The sequence below is a fragment of the Diorhabda carinulata genome, chromosome X (assembly GCF_026250575.1).
Source record: "Diorhabda carinulata isolate Delta chromosome X, icDioCari1.1, whole genome shotgun sequence".
In the NCBI taxonomy this organism is placed as follows: domain Eukaryota; kingdom Metazoa; phylum Arthropoda; class Insecta; order Coleoptera; family Chrysomelidae; genus Diorhabda; species Diorhabda carinulata.
In genome coordinates, this window is record NC_079472.1 from 15,444,989 (window position 1) to 15,471,096 (window position 26,108).

At 29.1% G+C, this 26,108-nt stretch overlaps 5 protein-coding genes across 6 annotated transcripts; 3 read left to right on the forward strand and 2 right to left on the reverse strand.

Moving 5' to 3' along the window:
- The first annotated feature begins 77 nt into the window (after positions 1-77).
- Positions 78-1,790, forward strand: LOC130902098 (CDK5RAP3-like protein). Its single transcript, XM_057813928.1, has one exon. It carries the CDS (start codon positions 174-176, stop codon positions 1,722-1,724), a length of 1,551 nt encoding a protein of 516 aa, XP_057669911.1. The 5' UTR covers positions 78-173; the 3' UTR covers positions 1,725-1,790.
- A 3,945-nt stretch (positions 1,791-5,735) lies between these two features.
- LOC130902099 (DNA excision repair protein ERCC-6-like) lies at positions 5,736-12,196 on the reverse strand. The gene is made up of 14 exons (XM_057813930.1): positions 12,050-12,196; positions 11,575-11,995; positions 11,262-11,517; positions 11,045-11,197; positions 10,715-10,842; positions 10,300-10,655; positions 9,365-9,538; positions 9,116-9,265; positions 8,416-8,649; positions 8,150-8,353; positions 6,914-7,078; positions 6,508-6,823; positions 6,041-6,358; positions 5,736-5,968 (listed from the first exon to the last, which is right to left on the reverse strand). Exons 1-14 carry the CDS (start codon positions 12,059-12,061, stop codon positions 5,823-5,825), a joined length of 3,033 nt encoding a protein of 1,010 aa, XP_057669913.1. The 5' UTR covers positions 12,062-12,196; the 3' UTR covers positions 5,736-5,822.
- On the forward strand, positions 11,732-16,285 carry LOC130902102 (uncharacterized). Of its 2 annotated transcripts, none has more exons than XM_057813933.1 (10): positions 11,732-12,438; positions 12,537-12,647; positions 12,732-12,936; positions 12,997-13,116; positions 14,077-14,153; positions 14,642-14,746; positions 14,894-15,100; positions 15,401-15,500; positions 15,952-16,042; positions 16,133-16,285. In XM_057813933.1, exons 1-10 carry the CDS (start codon positions 12,364-12,366, stop codon positions 16,224-16,226), a joined length of 1,185 nt encoding a protein of 394 aa, XP_057669916.1. In that variant the 5' UTR covers positions 11,732-12,363; the 3' UTR covers positions 16,227-16,285. The 2 variants fall into 2 exon arrangements, with proteins under 2 accessions (XP_057669916.1, XP_057669917.1); XM_057813934.1 differs by having other exon boundaries at positions 12,186-12,438; positions 15,974-16,042.
- Positions 16,286-16,592: 307 nt separating this feature from the next.
- On the forward strand, positions 16,593-18,761 carry LOC130902101 (uncharacterized). The gene is made up of 4 exons (XM_057813932.1): positions 16,593-17,641; positions 17,698-18,008; positions 18,072-18,232; positions 18,417-18,761. Exons 1-4 carry the CDS (start codon positions 17,149-17,151, stop codon positions 18,739-18,741), a joined length of 1,290 nt encoding a protein of 429 aa, XP_057669915.1. The 5' UTR covers positions 16,593-17,148; the 3' UTR covers positions 18,742-18,761.
- Positions 18,762-19,712: 951 nt separating this feature from the next.
- On the reverse strand, positions 19,713-26,076 carry LOC130902100 (protein bicaudal D). The gene is made up of 7 exons (XM_057813931.1): positions 25,539-26,076; positions 25,189-25,484; positions 24,753-24,938; positions 24,056-24,695; positions 23,769-23,999; positions 23,452-23,709; positions 19,713-23,018 (listed from the first exon to the last, which is right to left on the reverse strand). Exons 1-7 carry the CDS (start codon positions 25,957-25,959, stop codon positions 22,762-22,764), a joined length of 2,289 nt encoding a protein of 762 aa, XP_057669914.1. The 5' UTR covers positions 25,960-26,076; the 3' UTR covers positions 19,713-22,761.
- Positions 26,077-26,108: the final 32 nt, after the last annotated feature.

A 26,108-nucleotide genomic window follows, 5' to 3' on the forward strand; every position in this document is an offset into this window, starting at 1 on the left:
TAATAGGAACATAGATAAAATAACAATATTTGTTTATCTATTGAAAATAGTTTGGAGTAGCGATATATTCTCCACTTTAATTTGACATATGTTAATAACATTGCCTGCGTATTTCAAAACCTGACAGTATTTTATAAAGCATATGTTATCTCTAATTCTGTTAATATTTAAATATGGACGAGCAGAATATACCAATTGACATCAATACTGCAAAATTATTGGACTGGTTAATCAGCAGAAGACATGTGAAAAATGACTGGCAAAACAATATATTGAAAATACGAGAGAAAATTAATAATGCTATTCAAGATATGCCAGCTGATAAAGGTATCATAAAACTTCTATCTGGTCAACACATCAACTATTTTCATTGTTTGAAAATAATTGAAATTTTGAAAGAAACCGAAGCAGATACGAAAAATGTATTTGGTAGGTATGGTTCACAACGAATGAAAGATTGGCAAGATGTAATTTCTCAGTACCAAAAAGATAATGTCTATTTGGCTGAAGTGGCACAAATGTTGATTCGAAACGTAAGTTTTGAAATACCTAGCCTAAAAAAGCAAATTGCTAAATTGGAACAGAATCAATTGGAATGTGAAAAGAAAATAAAGGATTATTCTAGAATTGAATTAACCACACAGAGAGAATTTAAAACCTCATGTGATCAATTGAAAATCGAGGGGTGTAACATTAAAAGAGAACTACTGAAATTACTGAAAGATTTACCAGAAATTTATCAAACTGCAACAGAGAGGATAAAATTAGTTGAACCAGCTGTTGAACTCTACAATGAATTTAATAAGTATTTATCGGCCAAAAAATCCAATGATAACGTACTACCTGTATTGGAGTATTTGATAAAATTTGGTAACACAACAACATATGAATATATTTATGGGGAACAACCTATTGTGATAGAAGAAACTTCTCCTGATATACCTTTGGATAGTAGTCCATCAGAAAGTGATAAAATTGATTTTGGTGATATAGATTTTGGAGATAATGTAACCAAAATGAATATTGATATAGATAATGAAGATACTATTGATTTTGGAGACAATGGAAATGATCAAAATATTGACTGGGGAACAAATAATTCAGAAGAAGGTTTTGAAATAGTTAGCCATGCAGATTTGGATATTAATTTGGAAGAATCTGGAATTGTAGTAGAAAAAACTGGACTAGATGGAGGGGTAGCTAAAGGAGAAGAAGCCTTAACTATATTAGATAATCCCAAAATTCAAGAGCAGGTAATCAATAATCTCGTGGAATTAAGTGCATTTATAACAATGAGATTATATGAGATGATGAATGACACAGATATGCTTGCAACAGCCCAAATGCAAGAAGCTTCCACCACAATTCAGATGCAAACTATCGAATCAATTACTGCTCTCAATGATTATATTAGTGTTGCTTTAGAACAGTTAACAAATAAAAGAACTCAGCATTTGCATAACATAAAACATTCTCCTAAATATGTGGATATATTAACAGCAAATCTCAATCAAAAATTAACAAACATCCAAAAAATGAAAACCAATAAAAAACTATTAGAAGAGAAAATTAAATCATTGGGCCAAGAGATTAGAGATATTGAACCCATAATAAAACGTTTAATTGAACAATCAAAACAATTACAAAAGGATATTCAAGATGATATTTCAAAAAAGTATAAAGGAAGAATAGTCAATCTTACTGGAGGAGTAAATGCATTATGAATATTATTTACATCTAAAATGTAATATGATTTCAATAAATTGTAAATAAAAGTATATTTTAAGGAGTATATTTTATTTGAAATGCTAGCATACTGTAGTTGAGGTAGTACAGTACCTTAGTCTGTGGTAATGATTTCATGTCATACTGTTTGTTTAGGAAGTTGATGCTTCCAATATTGAAATAATTTTGTAACTGAAATTTTGCAAAGGAATGAATCAAGGTAATTTCAATGACCAAAGTCAGTTTGAATTTTTCATTTCTTAAAAATTCTCACCTGAATTTTGTAGTTTACTTCAATATAGGGAGAAATATTCAGGATAAACAGAATGGATCAGAATTTTTTGTAAGAATGAGTGGCTGTTTTTATAAATTGGGGAATGTAAAATGTACAGGGGAGCAAGGAAAACAAATTATATTCTAAAATTATTTAATTTTAAATTGTAAAATTATTTCAGAACATTTGGGAATTCCAAACATATATCTAACTATGAATTGAAACCGAGTTGGCAGTTTGTTGATGTTACCTGCTTTGGGAAATCCAAATCAACTTTCTTTTATATATAACCTTATTAATATCCTAATAGTATGGAATTAACTTAATCCTCTCAGGTATACCTGGTAGCAGGTTTTAGGAAAAAAACAGGATATCTAGGACTAGGATATCATTAAGGGGGTTATAAAAAAAAGGTGAATTGGAATTACCTGGATCAAGGAATTTCTCTTGAAATATTGGGATCCTATTGAATCTTTGCTCCCTTATTCAATGGTTTGTGTTCTCTGCTTGTTTTTAATTATACAAGGATTTTTATGTTTGTAAAATTTGTCGTTGATTCTTATATTCTACACTAGGAATTTTGTATTGTAGTTGAACAGCTGATGCTTCGTGAGAATATGCATACTTAAAAAACGAGTTTTATGTACTGGATTACTGGAGAAAAGCCAAGACCATACCTACCGTTATCGCATCATTGTTATTCGCTCGATTATCGCGTTGCTGGGTAAAGTAGGCGTTAAGTTACTCCTTACAAGCTTATATGAGGCGTGTACTAAATGCTGGAATTTGAACTCAGTTCGAAGAATATATAAAATACTAGCAGACCCGGCCACGCGTTGCTGTGTATGAGTGATTTGATTTGAAATAATTCTATTGACAATACAATTGCTCTCTCTCTTCTACTTGTTCAATGAAATTATACTGGCATCAAGTTGTTACACGTTCTTCACAATTGTCCATAAAATAGATCTGAAGAAATTTTGGATCTTCATTTGGCATTGGCTTTAATGATCCAATTTTATAATATACCTAGCCTTGAATTTTGAATGTTGTCCCAAAATTACGACCATTAGATGATAATTCACAAACTTTGGAAGCTCCAAACGACGTTATTTGGAAGAATTAAATTTTCGTGTCTTACGAAAGAACAATTTTGATTCATTTGAAATGCCAGAAAGAAGAGATTTCAAAGGTTCAGGTGGAATAGGGAGTGATGACAATACAACTTTTACTGATGCGCAACACATGCACATATTTCATTGCGAAATTTTAACGCCTGAAAATAATTGCATATTTTGTCCATCGCACCAATAGTAACTTTGAAATCAGCCGAGTAATTGATGTCTGGTTCATGATTAAATGCAAGACGAACAAATGATCCACCTGTTACTGCGCGGATGGTTCGATGATTTTCTCGGTTTTGTTCTCTACATGAGTCTATGTGTTGTTGACGTCCCACTCTAGTTCTCAATGCATTTTCTTGTCGACGATTATCACGCTGTTCTCGTGGACGAATTTCAGCTGTGCGAATTCTTTGAGCTGCATTTCTTTATGCTCTCTGTTCGACTGATTCATGAGTTCTTTCAACACGTGCATATCGAGTCTCCTTGCTACGGGCATTAAGGTTGGACAAAATGAAGAATGATTTGAAAGAAGCGACGTTAAGTGGTATAGGCAAAATAAGACATTTATAGTGTGTAGTCTAAAAAAATATATCACATTAGAGTGTGGCGCCATCTATGAGGTGCAAAGGACAAAATTTTACAGTTCTCTGTAAATAAATTCGCCTAAGGCGCCATCTGTTCCAGACTTATGGAAACTACGATTAATAACAACGTTGATCAGTTTATTCATTCATTTAATCATTTAAGTTGGACCAAATTACATATATATATATATATATATATATATATATATATATATATATATATATATATATATATATATATATATATATACCAACTTTCTTGAATATCAGTTTTTGAGTTAATTCGGAACATAGACACGAACACTGAATTTTTATATATTAAGATTTTTCAAAGTTAATTTACTATGATGAAACTATCTTTCTTTGACTGTTTTAGATAGAATGATATTGTTATTCTCTATTTCAGTTTCATTTTGAATATAAAATACCTTCCTAACTCTAAATCATAAACTTCAACAATACATAACCCAATATAACCCAACATAACCCTACATAACCCAATATAACCCAACACAACCCAACTTAACCGAACTTAATCCAATATAACCGAACTTAACTAACATATGTTAGGTTAAGTTCGGTTATGTTAGGTCAAGTTAGGTTATGTTGGGTTATGTTGAATTATGTTAGGTTAATCTGGGTTATATTAGGTTATGTTAAGTTACGTTGGGTTAGGTTATAGGTTCAAAACAAAAACTGATACAGAATGAACTTTTCTGTAGATTCTAATAAAACCGTTTTGAAACATTCATTGAGATTTTCTCTAAATATTTAAAAAATTCCAACCTTCCAATGAAAACTGGTGAGTAATTTTTATAAAATGTATGTATTTCCGTATTGTAAATCTGTACTTTTTGAAAATTAGATTTGTTATAAAAAGAATGTGAAAATACAGAATATAACCAATATAGGTTCCAAACAAAAACTGATAATTATAAATTATAATTAATGCGTAGTAGTAAACTTTCAGTTTTATTTATACAGGGGACCAAAATAATTTTTTATTTTATTTTTTTATTTTCTGTACACAGATGGCGCAGCTAGTGCTAAAAATCTAAACCAAATATACGTTTTGGAGTTTTGCAAGTAGAATAAGTGACGCAATTTGATGATTTGTGTCCAGAGTAAATACTTTTGATTTCAAGATAAAGTTGCGCTTTTCCATTTTGCAAAACCCATTTCGTTACTCGGTTAAATAGATAGGTAGATGGAAACTACTGCAGAAATTTCCATATCTCAAGCTTTTGGAGTGTTTTTTTATTTGGAGAGCACTTTGAAATGCAAAATTTTCAAAAATTAACCGATTAAAGTTAAGGGTGTGAAAGCAGCAGAGCAAACTTTGGTATTCCAAAAGCATAATACGAATAACCGTCCTAGTCTTCAGATCTGGCACCTTCTAAACATTATTTTTTTTTAAAATGATTTCATCTATCATCGTACAGTTTAAAACAAGTAAAAAATTCGTCGCATTCTCGCCCGGCGCGAGAGACTATAGCGCATTTTTACCGTTAGGAATCAGTAAAATAAAACAAGAGAAATTTCCATAAGACCATTTATTAATAATTTCGCCCTATTATTTCTTGACAATAGGTACAATATAAACATCATCATCATAAAAAAAAACAAAAAAACAACCATTTTCACACACACCTAATAAGAGTAGCAAAAATGAAAATTTTTCAATGGTAACTAAGAAGATAAATGAACTTTAATTTCTCATGTATCAGCTAACTTCCCGTGGATATATCACTCCATAATATTATAAAATAAAAAATACTTAAAATGCCGTTTTATTTCAAACATTTCTTAATGTTAAATTTTTCCTTTCGAAAATATAGATTCTGAGAGAAAAATAAATACTAATTTGATAATAAAGAAGCTCAATGATACTATTTTCCGGGTGATAAGATCTTTACGATTGCACAAAATAATTTTAGTCTCAACATTGTAGTTGTGATATCTCCAAAACAAGGTGGAGTAAAAAAAAATTTTTCATTCTAAAATGTGATCGAGACTATTTGGTACAAATTTACAAAATATATATTTTTATTTCATAGAATACAAACGAGGTAACTATTCAAATAACAAATATTAAAAAAAACAAAAAAAATATCACTACCATTTCCAATTATCAATTCTGGACTTTCTAAGCGCTTCCAATGATTGTTCTGCTTTCATTTTAGCCTCTGTACGAATTTTTAAATTATTATTTCGAGAATATTCTTGAATTACTGAATCATGTTGTACAGCACCAAAAACACCTAAATGACACATCATACATAATTAATTGAAAATATTGAAACCAACTATACGTCCAAATTTATTTTTCTCACCTTTCTTTTGAAACAATTTCCCCAATATGAAATCATCCTGTTGTTTATTCACACCTGAAGGATTTTTATGTTTCCGTTTGTTTTTTTTAATTTCTCTCCTAACTACTCCTTCGATTTTTTCTCCGTCTACCTTGCCTGAAGTATCAACCATGTCACTTTTATCCCTTTTCCTTTTCTTGAACTCGGTTATAAGTTTGACCGGCGTTTTAGTTACACTACGTTTCGCTTTTTTGACATGGTTTACAATCTTATTAATATCTTTACCGCTTTTCAAATTATTATGTAATTTGGCCGTTTTCTCCGAATATTCCAAAGCTTCTAAAAACAAAGAAAAATATTCACAATACACATCACAGTAAATAAGGAAAATACGATAATTTTATAAGCTGTAATCCTGATACAAAATATGATAATTAGAATAAAATTTTAACAAGCTGTTATTCTAGTAAACGAATTGAATTTTATACCTGAAAAACCAACAACCGCTTCACAATCATCAATTTTATTGACAAACTCATTGGTGCCCTGATACATTTCTTTTTCTTTGTTATATCTCAACAATTCTCCCACATCTAAGGTTTTCATTTCTTGGCGTTCTTCCTGTTTTTCCATCTTTTCGGCATTCAATTCGATTTGTAGGTTAGTCGGTTTCTTGGTTAAACTTCTCGCTATTTGTTGAGCCAATAGTTTCATTTGTTGAATTTTATCTTCACTAAAAAATGTGTCCGATTTTTTCGATTTTCTTTTACTTTTCTTTTCTTTTAGCTTCTCTTGAATTCTTACCTAAAATTAGTATTGATATAAGACTCTTATGACTATCTAACAATAACTAGATTGGTTTTAAGATGTAGCTTATTGAATCTGAATACTTACTCTAGAATTATGAAAAATATTAACAGTTTCCGGATTAGTATCTTGATTACTTTCTTGTAAAGAAAACAAATCGAATAAATCGGAAGATTTGAAGAATTTGTTTGTCGCAGGATCCACTAGTATTTTGTTACTGAGAAGTTGCTTCCACACTTGTCTCTGATACATCTATCAAAAAAATAATAATTACAATCAATTAGTTTAACATGCGAAACAATTTTACTCAAGAGAAGGAAACAATACACAACACAACAATAAACTTGTTTTATGTTAATAGTATGGTTAATATTTGTTTAGGTGGATAGTTAAATAATTTCATTTGTTACTGGACCAAAGAAGCAGTACAAGTAAATCTCTAAATTTTGAATTTTTGTGACCAACCACTTCTTCGAATTCTTCAACTACACATGCACAGGTAAGATAAGCAAACAAGCATAAAGCTCATTCATTTTACTTCAATAGACAAATAATAATAATCAATAAACATTTTATTAATAATCAATACTAACAAAAAGGTCGACATTTAATAATAACCTGTATAATAAAGGTTATACTTTACTTGAATTTTTTTTATACCTATCTTAGATTCCCACGATGAAATGTGAAGAGATATTTATGAAGAGAAAAATGCTGAATTCAATTGCTATCAATTCCAACATAGTTTTTGATAATGTTAGCCGTAGCAACGGTTCTTTTAACCGTGAGTAATAACTAAATAAAAAAAACAGTGGATATAAACAGTCAGAGAGAGTCATAATTTGTAGACAAAAGCTTGTAAAAAAACTAAGAAACAAACATAAAAATAAATAAACAAATGAAGTATGGTACACAAGAAATCTACAATGAATAATGAAATTACCTTTTCAAATGTACATGTGAAAATATTTACATCCAATATACATTACATAGGCAAGAATTTGTATTAAACATTAATAACAACATTAAACAAGTGCGTAGAATGCTCCGAAAAGTGGTTTATAGAGTAGAAGGCATTTCCCACAAAATATGGGGAAACTTGAAAATATAATAAATGAAAAAACCAATGATCAATCAAATGAATATGGCACCAACTAAATAATTATAAAAATCAATATGTTGATATACCATATAATCGGTTATAACTAGCAAGCATAGATTTATAGGGGCTTCTTATTGTTATTGCTTTCAATCAGATAATAAAACTTTGACCAATATACAAATAGATTAAAAAATGATACATTATTTCAAATATGCAGATACCTTCTCTTCTATTGTTCCCGCTGCCAACAGCCTGTAAATAGTAACCTGTTTATCTTGTCCTATCCTCCATGCCCTTTCTCGCGCTTGTGTATCTGTTGCTGGATTCCAATCTGGATCATAAATTATGACACGATCGGCCCCTGTTAAATTAACGCCCAATCCACCTACTCGAGTTGTCAGAAGAAAAACATCATAACTAGAATCCTACAAATGATTATATTTCATATATTATTAAAAAAGAAAAAAAATATAATATTCATATATACAGTGTTGAAGGTTTGTATCATCGGTTGTCGGCTGCTTATTGGAGTCGTTCCATCCATTTTTAAATATTTATAACCTTGTTCGTTCAAAAAATCTTTAAATATTTTGATCATTGATCGAGTTTGTGTGAAAAGTAATACCCTGTGACCTTCTTTCTTCCAGATTTTCAATAAAGCGGATACCACAATCATTTTTCCGGACTTTTTATAATTTCCAAAGGTCGATGACATACTTGTCTGAAATAAATAATAACAATTCATTTTTCTTAATAAAATATTTATCGGCTGGAAATAGAATAATAAAGAAATTCAGAAAGTTTTGAATAAAAAAAACACATATTCTAAAATATTTTCAGTCAAAGCAGTAAATTAGAAAATCGAATTGTGCCATATTTTCTGAAGTCATAACAGTAGTCTGCTATTATATGTGGGATCCATTGATCTTGATGCCTTTCCTCAATGATTTGATTAATTGGTGAAATTGTTCCTCTCTGTAAGCTTCTGGATTATCATGAAATTTATCTAAATGAGTATTCAAATTATGCAATTTGAATCTTATATTAGCTCTTACTTTTGAAATTTTGTACATTTGTACATTCGTAACAACTGATATAGAGTTTATCTACGCACAAAGTTCCAATTGGTCCATTAAAAAATTGTTGATATATTATAACACACTGTAAGTTATTATTGTAATATTCACCTCATCATCCTTGGTTTCAGATAAATATATGTCTGGATGATTACAAATTTTTCTAAGTTTTGTTATGGCTACAAATACTCTGGCTCTCACATGATTATCAGCTGCCCAATTTTTAACTCCTTTGCCCAAAATATGACTTACATCATCGTCCTAAAAATGAAACATTTATCTACTTCGCACCTTTACAGTTAATTGAATTCTATTCATAAATCTAAAATTATACAATGAAAAGGGAAAAAAATTACTCACCATTAAATATTCTTTATACAACAATTTTTGTTCATCAGAAAGGGAACAAAATAATACTTGTTCTGTCTTATTTGGTAACAAAATGTGATGTTGTACTTCCTGTTTACTTCGTCTTAATAAATAAGGAGATATCAAATCTTTTAAAATGCTAGCCACTGATAAAGCCGTTGCTTCCTAATAAAGTTTCATATCAATAATTAAAAAATTTTTTGAACATCACTCATTTCATTAAAATAACTTTTTTTACTATCAAACAGATCAGTAGAACTAATTTTTTTCAAATTGTTTCAAACAAGCTTGACTGAAATAAACACATAGATATTAATTAGAAAAGTGGCCAGCAATTTTGTTAAAACAATATTCTTCTCCTTAAGATTGATCACAAAAGTTAACTTTATTCTATATTTGTCGCACAATTGGAATCTGCTAAATAAAATTGAAAATCTACAAAAAGAAAAGCAAGAATGCAGTGAAGAAGAAATTGTAGATAATAGCGATGAGTATATTGAAATCGATGATTCCCACATCTACATGTCGTTTTCGGATTAAAACTAGGATTAGAGGTTATTTTTACACTAACTTTATACTTTATAAATTCAGTTTTTATTTTTTACACAAAAATGTCGTAATTCCTTTTGATTTTCTCTTCAAAAAAAATTTCTTCAAAAGAAATTTTTTTGCTTGTAATAATTTTAAATGAAATATGCAAAATACCCGGGTATTTACCTAAATTGAGTATATATTTACGGAAACACCCATGATATTTACCCCGATTCACATTAATACCCAGGTATTGTATAACAGTGATGTGTTTCTCCTCAAAATGGACAATTTCATTTTGTTAGAATTTCATATGAAATACCGACTGATTAAAAAAATCGCGTAGGTCAAATATGTTTTCATATTTATACTCAATTTCATAAAACATAACTAACCTGCATTGGTGTAGAATTAGCAAAACCACCATGCAGAATTGGAGTTGAAAAATGCTCTTGGAATGTTTTTAAATTCCCTAATAATCCGGGGTTGGTGAAATCTAACAAACTCCATAACTCAGTCAAATCATTTTGCATGGGACTACCCGTTAACATAATACGATGCGGAGTTTTGAACAGTTTGATTGCAACAGTGGCTTTGGCAGTTGGGTTTCGAATTTTGTGACCCTCGTCAAGTATGATATAATGCCAATTGTAATCCAACAAATTTGTTTGGTATTTAATGACACCCAAATAAGTTGTAATGATGATTCCTTTGCTTTTGTGCATTTCTTTAATCAAAGTTGCTTTGTTACCTGTATCATAAATATCAAGTACAAAAAATTTAAATAATAAAGTTAAAAAAAGTTTTTACCATGAAAACTTCCAGACTGGTGAAGTATTGCAACACGAAATTCTGGTGCCCATTCCTGAAAATGCTTAAGCCACTGATAAATAACAGTAGCTGGACATACTATTAAAGAAGGGCCCAAGCCAATAAACCTGAAAAAAATTACTAAGAATCGAAATTTATAATGAAAAATAAAAAAAATAAGATGAAGTCAATATATACAGGACAGGTAATTATTTTTACCTAACATATCAATACAGATAACTGTTCAACCTTAAGTGATTCATTATCAATTTAAAATTTCTCATAAATTCAATTGTTAATATTCATACATTACATGTTGATAAGGTTTACCTGCCATGACAAGAGCTGATTTTACTATATTCCAAGGAATGTAAAAATGCAATTATTTGTACTGTTTTTCCCAATCCCATTTCATCACCCAATAAACCTCCCGAACTTTTTGTGTGCAATTTCCACAACCATTTCAATGAATCCTGTTGATATCTAAGAACAAATAATTAATTTCTTGAGCACATAAAAATTAATTTAATTTTTTTTTTATACTTACGTATATAATTTATTCCAAATATTGATGGTAACTTTTAAACCTCCTTTAAGCATATGATATTCAACGTCCTCATTACAAGTACCTTCTAATTTTTTTAATAGTTCTTCATCTTCTAATTTTTTATAATAATTATCAAGGCGTGATTGGTAATTTTCTAAAATTCCGTCATCTATAATTTTTTTGATATTATTTTCAGATCTTTTTCGTTTTGTTTGTTTTTGGGAAACGGAAAAATTATAATGTTCCTTATCACTCTCTACAATATAATAATAAAAATTAAAGTATATATTTATTTAAATATTTAAATACCTACCACAATCTAAATCAGATGGTACATATTCACTTCCTGATTCCGTCTCATTACTTTCCTTGTCAGTTTCAAATTTGTCTTCCCCTTTATCATCAGCCATCAAATAATTATCAGTATCAATAGTTGCGTTAACCTTTTGTCTTTTTTTAGCTATTTTTGTAGTTTTACAACTAACCTCATTCAGAGATCTATTAAAATCTTGTCTCTTTTTTAAATTTTGTTGTCGTTGAATATAACTATTTATATCTAGTGAAACTGTTGCTACGTTTATACATTTTTGTTTATCCGAAATATCGACGTTTTGTTTCTCAGTGTTTTCTCTAGCAACAATTTCTAATTCTTTCAATGCCTGTTCTTCTAAAGTAGATTGCTTTTCTGACCATACATTTACATTTTCTTTAAGAAATATACTCTTTAAATCATCCTAAAAAGATACATTACATAAAGAAATTCATTTAATATATTTCACCAAATAAACCTCCTTTTCCATTATGAATGTATTTTTAATAAAGAAATTTGAATAATATCCAATACCTAATACACAAGAACAACTTCAATATTAATTTTTATATAAATGACAACTTTGATACATCCGCAGCCACAAGTTAACAGTGGTTAAAGATGTGCATTAGTGGAGTCCATAAAAACAAAACAACGAAAAGAAAGTTTTATATTATATATATTATAGTAAGAAACCTATTAGATATTTCCAAATTTTAGAAGCTGTTTTCATATGGCATTTTATATATATATAGAAAGTATTAAGACTTGAAAAAAAAACACAAAAATAAGATGAATTTATTAGACCCGGTTCCGAAACTAGTTGGTATTTCTAGTAATCTTTCTATAAACATAAATAATAACCCAGTGAGTATTGTTATGAAAATTTAATTTGCTTGAAAGCAACTACCAAACATTCTCATCATCCATTTAGGTCTGGTCTTAATACGGTACGTGTTTTTTAGTTTACTCTTGGAAGAGGATTAAATTGCGATTACGTTGTAACTAATCAGACTGTATCCAGATTACATTGTCAGCTTGAAAAATTGGGCGATTATTGGTTTCTCCGAGATAAAGTACGTAATATTAATATAAAATAATAAATTCAAATCTCTTAAATCTCGAATCATAAACATCTTAATCGATATACTTATTTTTAGAGCACAAATGGTACTTTTTTGAATGATGTATTAATAAAGGGAACATTAAGTCCCTATTTAAAAGATCAGGATGTAATTCAATTATCTGATGACTGTAAATATAGATTTCAATGCAGTGATAATATAACTGATGAACAACTGTGTCAAATAGCTGATTCTTTAATACAAACCATAAAAGATGTTCCTTATACAACTGTATCTAATGGTAAGCTAATTCTGTCCTTATGTAAATTGTATATACCCAATTAAAAATTGTTTTTTTTAGGCCTCGATAAGATATTTCCCAGCGAGAAAAGTGTAGCTACAGGGGAACAGCCAAATAAAAAGATTAAAGTTGCAGTCAATTCAACAGGAAACAATATTATAGATTTAACTAATGAAAGTGGTAAGTACCTTATGTTTACCTTTAAATTTTCATTTTATTTGGGTAATCAAAACATTCTAAGTAGTCAGTTCTTCTGAGCATTGCCTCTAGACCAACAACAGTACTTTATAACCAAAATTGAAAAAATCTAATAGGAATGTAGATTTGTCTGAGTACAAAATCATTTTACTTTCAAGTTTTATAGTAATCTGTTTATTTTTCATGACATATTATATTTTATTATGTTTATAGTAAACCATATCTATGTCCAGGGGCGGCGACTCGACGTTAGAAGTAAGGGGAAAGGTAAAATCTAAAACTAAAAATGGCATTCTAATGTCATAGTTTCATTTTTGCACCTATAGCCTTTACTAGAAAATGCGAGGAAAACTAAATACATTTGTAATTTCGATAGGTTGTTTAATTAAGAAATATACAACTATTACATACAAAGGAACAAGTATAAACTAAAGAAGCGAAAGAAGTATGAATAAAAATTATAGACAGTAAACTAATTTTACATTGCTTCACTAAAAAATTTTTGAAACTCTTCTTCATTTCTCTTACCATTTAAGAACATACTACGCTGTCAGCGACATAGACTATGGATATATCTATCAAGATTCTGTATGTACTTTGGAAGGATTCTAGTTTTTTCAAAAAAGTGCTTCATAACATTCAATACAAAAATAAACTCAAATTTGGTAACATGTGTGATTGATCCTCGAACATCTCCACCAATTTTTGAGTCATTTGCCTCAATATTTTCCATAGTGTGCAGAATATATACTTAGTGTTATTGAACAGCTTGCAAACTTTCATATCTGCTGCTAAACCTTGTGTCACTAAAAAAACATCATTCTCATGTATGAAGATTTTTCAAGATAGCAATTTTCTTATAATAAATAAAGACTATTGTATATCTGAAATTGATGACATTTTGTAATAATTATTTAATTTTGACGAAATTGTTTTTTACAGCACAGTCATCCTCTAGCTTGCATGAACCATCAATAATTGACTTATGTGATAGTTACATATTGCCGTCAACTTCAAATGTGAGTACAATTTTATAAAAATTTTACATAAATTAGAGAATTTTCAAAATATTTTCACTAAGCAATCACCAAGAAGTAGCATCCAAAACGTTACTTTGGATCTGAACATTATCTTGAATATACTAAACTTTTTCAATGGATTTCTTATAGTTAGAGACAGTGCTGTTTGAGGAAGCATAGAAGACATAAGATAACAAATAGAAACTCTAGAAAACTGCTTTGAGAGCGTTACCTCCTTGAAGCCATCTTTGAGAACATCATGGAACAGCACGATAAATTTAAGAAGTGACAGTGTAACAGTAACTATTACATTAGCTGCTTCTAATTTGGAAAGAAACATTTAAAAAATAATTAACACAATAAATTTCATATTTCTAGGTACTATATGTTGAAGTGTGTAGTAGAGTTTTATGCAAAACTTGTTATTCTCAATGAATTTCTATTTTAAATTATTTATGTATGATTTATATTTTTTCTATTATTTTCAGAAGGATGAAGTGAAAATTTCTGATGCGAAAGATGAACCTGAAACTAGATCTGAAATACCTTCCACCAGTACTAGTGCGACTAGAGTCGAAATAGAATCTAGTCAGGTATGATTAGAAAGCAAACAGCAATCAAATTTTAAAATCTTCCTTGTTATATAAATAATGAACAGAGTAGTGTATTGAAATCTATTGGAGGAATTTCATTTAAATTGATGTCCTGTTGTTGATACAGCAAACTTTTTTCTTTTCTAGTTAGATCAAGCTACTAATGAAAACCAAGAATTTCTCTGTGCCATTTGCTCAGAACTGTTTGTAAAGGCAACAACACTCAATTGTTCTCATACTTTTTGTAAGTATTGCATAGAGACTTGGAGGAAGAAACAAAATTTTTGTCCTATTTGTAGGACCAAAATTACATCACAAGTTGTGACATTAGTTTTGGACAATTTCATAGAAAAAGTAAGTATATTATATAACTAAAACAATATCCTATATAAGTTATATAATTTTTATTGAAATTCTAAACAATACAAGTAATTGATTTGGGGTTTGATTAGTTCTTTGTGAATTTGAGTTAGCATTTTATCTGCATTCTATAATAAACACATTTTAATTATGTAGCGGTGAATATTCTCATTATATAGTTTCCTAAAAAATAAACTGATTCTTTTGTTTATTTTGGGGTATTTTAAATATTTGTTTTTTATATTTCCTGAATAAAAACATATTATTTCAATTTAAATTATTTTCTCATTTTAGATAATACAAAATTCATCAAAAAAAGTACAAGACAATAGAAAAGAACTGTTGGAAGAACGGCAAAAGGATAATCAGATTGATAAAAATGCTAAAGACTTATGTAAGGATATTATTAAACTTTGTATTATTTCGTTCCGTTCACTACGACTTTTTATTATAAACTAAATTGTAGCTCATAAACAAACTACTTAGTATTTATACCCAAAAAATTTCTCAATAATTCTAAAAAATAAACAAATAAATAAAAAGGCCTTCCTAAAAACTGATTCAAAAAAACAATTTAAACAAATCGCTGCTGCCAGAAATTTTAAAAAACAAATATCAAACGAATTCTACGAATCGTCGTATACGCCAAATTTTAGACTTCCATTATAACCTATAAGGACCAGCTTCACGGTCAATGGCGTGGACGAGTTCGTAACAATATATAATTAGTGATATATTCTATTTACTATACATATTTGTGATTTAGCTCTTAAATTGAATTAAAAATCATGTGAGTTTTGATACTGCCTCTGTAGAGTAGTTTATAATATTTTTTCATCTTTTAGCTACTGTATATCTTGATTACAGCACAGATTATTCAACCGACACAGAGGATGATGATGATGATGACTATGATATAGGAATGAATGATAACTGGTATGTCGACTAATTAGTATTTAAAAACTTTGTTAAATCTCATTTTATCATGTTCTAATTTCGATTAACAATTTATTTTTTTTTTCAAAGGGACCAAATTCGCATACCTTATTATGGTGGATATGGAAACTGTTTTACTTGTGGAAGAAGAGGACATTGGTCGAGAGGATGCCCTTTCAGATAAAACCTTATATCATTCTATATTTTTATTTAAAAATTAAATACCCTTAAATAATATGATAACTGGTTACTTCATTTTTTCACAATACTCTTTTCCTGTCTAAAAAATTTATTTCATTTAAATTTTTTGCATTTTTTCAAAGAATGTGTGTAACAGTTTTTGTTCGAGATGGTACAACAAAATAGACGGAGAGAAGTATAATCAAAATAAAAAAAATTATTTCTCTCAGTGTAACATTTGTGTTTGTGCTCCTCATTTATGCCGTCAAGATTTCGTGGCTTATGCTTTTCGAAATAAGTTGTCCGTGGGTGTACCTGGTTTTCGTGAGACAGAATCATAGAATACACTGGACCATTTTCGAATGGCGTCATTGACAGTTCGGCTATCTTTGCTTCAAGAGCTTTGAAAGGGGGATAATTTCCATTTTTTTGTCTTATAAGTAATGTTACATGAATACAGTAGAAAACCAACCTAGTGCAAGCACTTGCCAATTATTGAACTCCCTTGGATGCTCTAAAGATATCAAACATCGCCATTTAAAACCATTAGGAAAGATCTATAAAAATAGTCGAACATTGACACATAAATTAAACGAGGTTCAAGCGAAACGTCGAGTAGAGGTGTATCTGATTATTTAATAAACATTGGTAATCGAAATTATTTATGAGACACCCTCTATAATTCATTTCGATCAATATTGCCGAAATAATGGCAAATAACAATGAGAAAAATACAAAAAATCACAATTGAAATGTACGTTAACAAACGGAAAATGAATATTTTATGCGCCACACAGGCAAAACGGCCGACTTGTCAAATTCACGTGCTCTAGAATGGTTTATAACAAAATTATAACCTCAAAATCTCGAAATAAGTTACCTGCGACAAATGTTCAAATTATATTATAAAATAATAAAATTAAAATATGAAAACAGAAGATTTAGAAAGTAACAAATTAAAAGGATATTTCAAGCAAATAATCGAAGGTAAAAAAGTGGAAGCGGATATAACTGTTCTCAACAGTATCTTATCAACAACTCTTGGTATAAATGTTACCATTTTACATCCCAAATTTAAGTGTATATTACCTCATATGCTCATACATTTCATAAAATGTTGGCCTGGGTGGAAAAAAGCATACCAATATTATAGTCAACAAATAACCTTAGAGGACTGGTATCAAAAGTTCAAAGAATACTTGATATATAAGTTTCAGTATATGATTAAAAATGATTGTGAAGAAGTTGTTGCTATGCTGCGTTATCAAGGTGTTAAATTGGTAGATGAAGTAGTGGATAAACAAGATGTTGATACTCAAACTAACCATAATGTAGAAAAAACCATAGCACCATTTAGTGTTGAAGTGACTGGAACCCCAAAAATTCTGAATTCATTGGTATTCTCTGAAGGCACAAAAGGTAACATATATTTGAAAAACTGAATGATATTGTATATGATTTATTTATATTTCTAGATGATGTTTTCGTAAAGCAATACAATGTAACAACACTTTGGGGTCCTCCATTAAATGAAAGACAACTTATAAATTGGCCTCACATAGAAATAGAATTCCAGTCGAACCATCTTCATTTCAAGAGGACTAACAAACATGATTTTGATAGGTGTCTTACATTTAGTTCGGAAAAAATTTTTTTCAAAAACATTGAAAATTTTGTTGAGAATATTGATATTATTGATGAAAATATTGATAGAAAAGCGTATACTCTAAATGCTGTAAAAGAATACTGTAATGCTTTTATTGATTTTGTGAAAACCAAAGAAAATGTAAGTATCTATTTATAATGTGATATATTTTATCATGTTTTCTAGTAATTTTTGTTTCAAAAGGTTTTAGATAGTTCAAATACTATAAATGAAGTAGAAACCATTTTGAATGATTTTATTTTTGATATAAAAGACATAAATATGAATAGTATTGCTACAAATACTTCTGTGATATTTAATATTGGAAATTCCATGTATGCAAGAAACAAGATCATTAAAACCAGGTAAATCTTTGTTTTTTCATTTTTCAATTTTACTCCTCATCAAAATATTCAAGAATGTTTGAAATAATTGAATTTTTATAATAAATTAAATATTATTTTTGCTTAGAACTTTAATAGACTATTGAAAACTCTGTACAAAATATGTTTTCGTCTTGTTTTTAATTATAGTTATTTTATTTTTCAGTGACCGTGCCATTTGTTTTGGAGAATGTATAACGCCTAAGATGTTACTTTCTCTTTTCAGTTTCACAGCCATAACAGATCCAACGATAACTTCATTCAATCATTTATTCAACGACAATAATAAACTATCTTTATTGATAACATATAAATGTACATATTGCAATATCTCTTTCAAGAAATCAATTGAGTTGTGGAATCATTTACAGAATGCCCACATTATGGAACAACCAGTATTATGTTTCAAGTGCAAAGCACAATTTAATGTGTCAAATCTGACAAATAATAGGTGGTTTCATAATTGCAGCAAAGCAAGCAGAACTGAATAAATCCCTTTTTCAAATAAAAATAGTTTTATTATTCTTGGTGGCCACATAAATAAAAATTAATGTAGATAACATTAATGCATGAGTATAAAAAACATATGATCAACATATAAGTCGAATGACAGACAATAGACTGGTAAAAATAGAAAGGGGTAACTCTCCAATTGGAACACAGTGTAGAGGTCAACCACGAAAGAGGTGGAGCGACAATCTGGAGCCAGGATGAGGAAATATATCAAAGAAGGAACAGGCGATAGACCTATTATGGAATAAAGAAGAAGATAGTGTTGTAGTGACAGTAAACATTGTAATCAGCATGGAATCAACGTTGTGATGAGTGCAATGCTAATCAATGCAAATACTTCAAATTTGATGTTACTTCATAATTTTTTTTAATAACATAATTCGGCGTATTTTTTGGTCGCACATATTTCATTAAGGAAATATCAAAATAAAACTGCAATCTAATTAATAATAAGATATAATTTTATTAAAAATATTAAGTACTATTAATTAACATCAATCACATAAAAACAAATATAACCAAATTTCAACAATATTAATTACATGGATAAAATTCATATTCACCTTTGTTTTGTATCCGAATGAGGATTACATTAAATCAATTTTAATAGTTTTAAAGCTATTAAACAAGGATCTCAAAATATATCTTCAAAAGACGATTCTGATGCGATCCTCGTATATTATAAAAGTGATGTAAATTCAATATTAATTTTGAATACTTAAAAACAACCTCAGAAATGAGCAAAGTAATCATGGCTTTTGAATGACCAAAAAAGGCTATTTTAACAGTCTACTTCTTAATATCAAAAAGTTTATGCCATTTTATAAAAAATAGGAAAACACAAAAAGAAACAAATGTATGGTATACGAAAGAAGTAGAAATTACAACCTCTTTTTGGCGTCATTCACGTTTACAATTATTTTACCAAATATAATTTTTTTTTAATAAATTTTATTGTATTGAGACGAAACATTTTTCAATGTTAGGGACGGGAGTAAATTCCGTATGGTCCATAGGCTCGGAAAGAGGACAAATAATAGAAACATCAAATAACTAACATTCATAATTAAGAAAATTTTTGCACGTTTAAATAGCTTAAACTTATATATAGACATCATGACTAGTTGGATTAAAAATATAAGGAACATACATGGATTTTCTCATATACTACATTATTATAAGAGAGATTCAAAAAGCTTCTTGACTATTAGTTTATTATTTGGAATAATGGGATGTAATATTTCAAAGTGGAAGTTTTTTGTTTATACAGTTTATATGTTATGAGAAAATTCAAGAGTAAATGAATGTTAGCAATTAGATAATTCCTAAGAAATAATCAGATATTTATCATTTATGGACACAGAACCAACGGAAAAATTGGATGAACATGGATTTCTTCTAAAAATGGGACAGTTTTCGACCATATCGAATCACCCAAAAATTCACATATTAATAAACAAACATTTTTTTTTTGCGATTTTTCTGATACTCTAAATTTCTTTTTAAACACATATGTCTAACTCTATATTTCTAAGCGATATTCTTTAAAAAAATGGAAAAAATACAATATTTCATTAATAATTCTTGATTTTTCAATATTCTTAGGAGATGGAATTACAATTTGTTGCAATAACGGATACCAAATTGTTATATGATTTTGATATATACTCATAATTTCAAAAGGTGAATTTAAATAAAAAAAATTAGGCTTATTATTTCAAATAGAAGCTGATTGTTAAGAAGCATATATCAATCAGCTAAAAGGGTTTATATCAAAAACATGATGTTTCTCTTTCTGACTTTTTAAATTGATGTTTAGTTAATATTTAAAATGCTTCTTACATCGAATAGATAAATGATTAAATAAAAATCAGTTTGCAATTTTTGGTAACCTTGACACAAACTTCTAGCACATCAAAAAATGGTTTTCAATACATAGTTAATATTTTGGGAATGATTGTAAGGCATTATGATAATAGTTTCATGTCTTACACCATTTCATATAAATAGAAGGCCATTTAGAAGGTGTCAATTGGACTTTTTTTGCATCACAGCTATTTTATATAGATATAGCATGCGGCAGGGGGTAACCTGAAAATAATTATCCTTATATTTTTTATAAACACTCCCAAATATTAACTCTTTAAACGAAATTGAACAAAAAAGGTTTTCCCATTCACTCTTTTAAAGATTTGTTTTCTTCTTATTATATGCATGTAGAAATACCCTCATCTTGTTTATAAGATTTTTACAGAAATATATAGAAAGATCAAGAATATTTTATACATAATATTATATAATGAGAAAAGTAACGTATTCAAACTAAATGTTTTCAAGTGTTATATTCAGGAATCATATTTCTACTTTTGTGATTGTATTTTGATCGGGGAAAAGGAGAACCCCACGTAAGTAATGCTGAACTATAACAATATCTTTTTGATCAGATATCAACCTCTGAAATTGGCATAATTTTTCTTGGAAATCATTCAAGTTTAAACGGTTACTTTTCTTTTATTTCTATTACTCTATTAATTGATTTAATAACTAACCAAAATAAATAGTTATACTATAAGAGTGTTACTACTACCGGTATTATTTTATAAAATAAAAAATATATATAAAAAAAGGAGAATAAATAATAGACACATTTATAACCAACTATTTTACAAAAATCACAAGCTAAAAAGGTTTTTGATCATCAAAAATATCCTCATTTTTAAGTAAAAAACTGAATACTTAACCAGCTACCAATTGTAAAAATTTCATCAAATCATTTAAACTCTTCACAATCCCTAATTACAGAATAATTGAATGAATAATTAGAACTAGTGTATGAAGGGTAAATTAGATAGATACAAAGATATTTATTTCCCGAATAATCTTGTATTACTTTTTTGTCTCTTTAGGCATTGTGTGCTTTTCAATGCTTTCCCATTATTTCGTCCTATTTCATATATCTGGCAAATCAACTATTTTATTGGTCTAGATTTATCCTATCTTATTTTCCTAGTCATTTGAATAATCTTGATAACATTTTTTTTATTTCTGACGTCAGATTGCAAAGAGTTTTTTCACAAGAAAATTTGTGACACCTATATTGTGAGAAAGACAAATTCTTCCCAATATATGATATAAAGAAAAATCACTATAAATCTCAATTATTAGCTGCTATGTTTGAAAATATCAGAAAAATGGTGAATCTATAAATTTTCTTATCCAGAGTATGATAATTCTGTATAAATATGCGTTCAAAATTATCGCATCACAAATGAGAGTAAATTCAATCAATTCTGACAGCTAATTGGAAAATCATTAAACAAGGAAAACTTGCTAATTATTATGTCAAAAAAAGGTTTACAAAGTACAAAATCAACAAGTTATTATTTAATCAAATAACATGTTTCTAACAAATGTCTTATTTTCTACCTGTTTTATTGAAATTTCATTTTTCATTCAATTTCATTTCAAATCGGTTATGGATGCGTTAATTTTGAATACCAGTTGAATATTTAATAAAACCTTTCACCGTTATGAAAATAACTAATAATGGCGTGAATTAATAACAAACACAATTGCACATATTAGTTTATTATTTTATAAAAAGTATAGGAGACGTCAGAGATTGAACAGTCTATGACATCCTATAAATGTTAAAACGTAAGTGTATTAAATAATTTTTTATTTATTTATTTTTTATAATATATCACAATTACTAAAATGGACAGAACGAAAATTGTTGCACTAAAAGTATCATATATACTTTTAATCAAGGGCAACAAATATTGATATACTTTAGCCTTATAAACTGACACACGATTATTCAAAACAGCGATTCATTTTCAGGAGAAGAAAAAATAATCGCTACTTACGTTATAATCGATTTCACACCCAACTTAAAAAAACTACCCTCTTCGATTATTCATAACATTTGCTACTTCTTATAATCTGAAGAAGGTAGTAATGAAAGCTAATGCGTAATAAAACGGTCTAGACCTCCGCTAAAAGACGTCTCTGCCGCCAGATCTACCTCCTCTGGAGTAATTTCTGTTGTTGGGTCGCCTGGCATTATTTCTTATCTCTCTGTCTACTTCTAACTCTTCCAAACGCTGTGTGATGTTCAATTTTTGTTGGACAGCCAATCTTAGAAGTTGATTCAGTGTTTTCTTTTCGTCTTCGGCTGCACTCAACTGTTGTTGAAGTTCATCTACTTGAGTAACATATTCTTCACAACGCGCTGCAAACATTGCCCGTAGGCCTGGGAAAACAATTCATTAGAATCAATTTTTAATCCTTTATACACTGCATACAATCAAAGAATAAGAGTATATTGTACTTATATTAGTACTATTGCAGGGAGGCGATTGAAGATATTACAAAGATTTATGTAGGCAAGAGATGATGCAGAAAGGACAGGATAGGAAACAAATTGAGTCATAACATTAAACCAGGATTTTCATTTCTTTGAAAATAATTTGGAACATTTCATTGAAAATCTAATGGAAGACCTAGGATTGCTACTCTGTATCCTATATTTACTACAGATTGCAAGGGAAGATGAAAATTAGGTTTAGGCTGTATTGTTTGTACAATAATGTATTTCATTTTAATCATAATCTAATAAAACTTATTTCATAAGTAGTATGTTAATTTATTGGGAAAGTTTATGCCACACAAATATTGATACTTACTGGAGAAAGTAGCGGCATCTTCTTTAAGTAATCTTAATTCGTTTCTTAATTTCATCATAGTTTCAGATACTATAGTTTTTTCATTTTCATACTTGCTCTTCAAATTGGTAAGAGCAACTTCTGCTGTATTCTTATTGGATTTTAAAACAGTCCTTAATGTAGCTATTTGTTCTCGTTTTGTAGAAAGGAGACTCTTCAATCTGACAACTTGCTCTTGAAGTTCTTGAATTTCACTTTCGCTTGATTCGTCACGAGACGCTGAACAAAACAAATATTGTATTTTTTTCTTAATAACCATATAAATTTATTTTGCTTACATTCATATGAACCATCATTAGTAGTACCTCTCTTGTTCTTTGATAACTCAATTGTACTTTCTACTGCAGTTCTCAAATGTTTTATTTGATCTACTATAGTAGAAACATGCCTTGATAAAGTGGCAGTATCATTTAAGGGTTCTAAATCATGTAGAGGAATGTCATTTTTCAGTCTGCTTCTTAACAATTCTATTTTAGACATTTCACCAATAGGTGGAGCCGTTTCTGTCACTGAAACATTAAATAAATCAAGTTTCATCATGAAAAAATTTAAGCAATCAACTTACTAGGAGTCAATCCTTCCTTTTCATGATCTAAAATAACCCTGGATGGCGTTTGTCCATTGATGGTACACAAATGATGATATAATTGGGCTAAATCTTCTGATACTCCCTGTATTGTGTTCTGACTTTCATCCAAAGAAGCTCCAGCTTCACTAGCAAAGTCTCTTAATAATTTTAAATCGCTATCCAAGTCCATAGATTTCTGTTCCGTATCAAATAACTTATTCTTTAGATTAGTTATTTCATTTCTAAGCTGCAATGTGGAATCAGAGATGTTTGTAAGGTTTTCCAGTTCTTTTATATCATTTTTAAGAAGTTCTATTTCCTTTGCAGACATTTTGAACCATTGTTGGTACTGCTGAATAGCTCTAGCTGCTTCTTCAGCAGGTTTTGCCAAATTCTTATCAACTGTTTGAGAGAGGTGTTGTAAAGAATCAACATGAGCTGCTAGTTGTGTCAAACGAGCTATAAACACTTGCAATTCGCCCTGGCTTTTCTCAACCATTCCCTGATTTTCTCTTAAGCTTTGTGTCAATGAAAATTTATCCTTCTCTAAAGCCTCAAGCTGCTTTTCTAATTTGTGTAATTCATTTAGGTGAACTTCTGAGAATAGATCGACCTGTTTACCATCTGGAGATTGTACCTAGATAAAATGATTATTTTATTAAATAATCTTACAAAAATATATTATTATCATTACTTCATTGCAAATGGTTGCCTCAAGGTGTTTAAGGCCTGGCAAATCATCCTCACAATCACTTCCAACGGCATCTTCTCCAGCTATACCCCTAATTCTATAAGCCAAGTTGTTAATATTATAAAAAGACTCACGGTTGATTTGTTGATCTAGCTCTTTTTTTAAGGCATATTTGGCTTCCCTTTCACTCTAAAATAAATACACAAAATATAGCATACTTATAATTTTAAATAACCTTGCCCTATATTTCAAAAAGAAATTTGAGCATTTTGTTTACTTACCAACATCCCTCTCTAAAAGCTTTTAATTGACATTTAATCTAATATGAAGATATCAAATATCATCCAAAAGGTTAAACATATTAAATAAACTTTGTTTATTAACATAAATGTGATAAAATGACATATTAACAAAACAACATTTATTTACTGAGGCTTACTTGTAGAGATTCCAAAGCTTCTTCCATATGTTTCTCGGCAATTCTTTTTAAATTTGTCATTTCCTCCAATTGCAAGTTCAGCAAATCCATTTCTTCTTGGGATCTCCTAATTTCATGTTTTAAACTTTCAAATTCAACCTGAGAACTTTTCAAAGCAGAAACTTGTTTTTGAAGAGCGATATTCTCTTCCTCTAACTCAGAGTAATCAGCTATTAGACGGTTTTCTCTAAATTTTACTTCTCTTAATTCAGTACGTAGTTTCTTGCAATCCATATTCTTATCTTCTTTATCTTTACCTAGAAATTTTGATATTCAAGTAATATGAAAATTTTAAACCTATAATTAATTACCCATATCATTATTTTCCTGTAACATACGATCCCTTTCAGCAGTAACTCTTTCCAATTCATGTCTACACTGTTTAATTTCATTTTCTAATTCTAAAATTTGCAATGTTAAAGACGATTCTCTAGCTGCCGATTCGTGTAACAAAGATTCTTCAGTTTCAATTCCCGTTTTTGTCGTCACTTTATGACTAGTTTGAAATTTCGCTAACGCCTCTTGGGTGATATTCAATTCATGTTTGGTATTTTCATATAAAGATTCCAATTCTTCCCATTTCAACTCTAATTCTTTTTTCTCTTCTAACAAAACTAAACCATACTGAGCTGATTGTACATTTTCACTACTGGCTTGATCTAATTCTCTGGTTAATCTTTCTATTTCTCTTTTCAACTCTTCTATAATATTCTGATCGTTCGAGGACGCCATTGTCGCAACATATAACTAATTTAAAAAAAGGGAAATATTACAATCATTAATCTAAAATGTAATTAAAATGGGACTGAAACTGTCACATCACAATTAATTGACAATTTGTTAAAAATTGACAGATAGGAACTCTCTTTTTTATATTTAAA

Coding starts and splice junctions, on each gene's coding strand:
- LOC130902098 (XM_057813928.1), top strand. CDS start 174: ATGGACGAGCAGAATATACCAATTGACATCAATACTGCAAAATTATTG.
- LOC130902099 (XM_057813930.1), bottom strand. Junction 11,518..11,574: donor ACCATCTGATTTAGATTGTG/GTAGGTATTTAA, acceptor ATTATATTGTAG/AGAGTGATAAGGAACATTAT. Junction 8,650..9,115: donor CTGAAACCAAGGATGATGAG/GTGAATATTACA, acceptor TATTTATTTCAG/ACAAGTATGTCATCGACCTT.
- LOC130902102 (XM_057813933.1), top strand. CDS start 12,364: ATGAATTTATTAGACCCGGTTCCGAAACTAGTTGGTATTTCTAGTAAT. Junction 12,439..12,536: donor TAAACATAAATAATAACCCA/GTGAGTATTGTT, acceptor CGTGTTTTTTAG/TTTACTCTTGGAAGAGGATT. Junction 12,648..12,731: donor ATTGGTTTCTCCGAGATAAA/GTACGTAATATT, acceptor ACTTATTTTTAG/AGCACAAATGGTACTTTTTT.
- LOC130902101 (XM_057813932.1), top strand. CDS start 17,149: ATGAAAACAGAAGATTTAGAAAGTAACAAATTAAAAGGATATTTCAAG. Junction 17,642..17,697: donor ATTCTCTGAAGGCACAAAAG/GTAACATATATT, acceptor TTATATTTCTAG/ATGATGTTTTCGTAAAGCAA. Junction 18,009..18,071: donor TTGTGAAAACCAAAGAAAAT/GTAAGTATCTAT, acceptor TTGTTTCAAAAG/GTTTTAGATAGTTCAAATAC.
- LOC130902100 (XM_057813931.1), bottom strand. CDS start 25,959: ATGGCGTCCTCGAACGATCAGAATATTATAGAAGAGTTGAAAAGAGAA. Junction 24,696..24,752: donor AGGCAACCATTTGCAATGAA/GTAATGATAATA, acceptor CATTTTATCTAG/GTACAATCTCCAGATGGTAA. Junction 23,710..23,768: donor TAATGATGGTTCATATGAAT/GTAAGCAAAATA, acceptor TGTTTTGTTCAG/CGTCTCGTGACGAATCAAGC.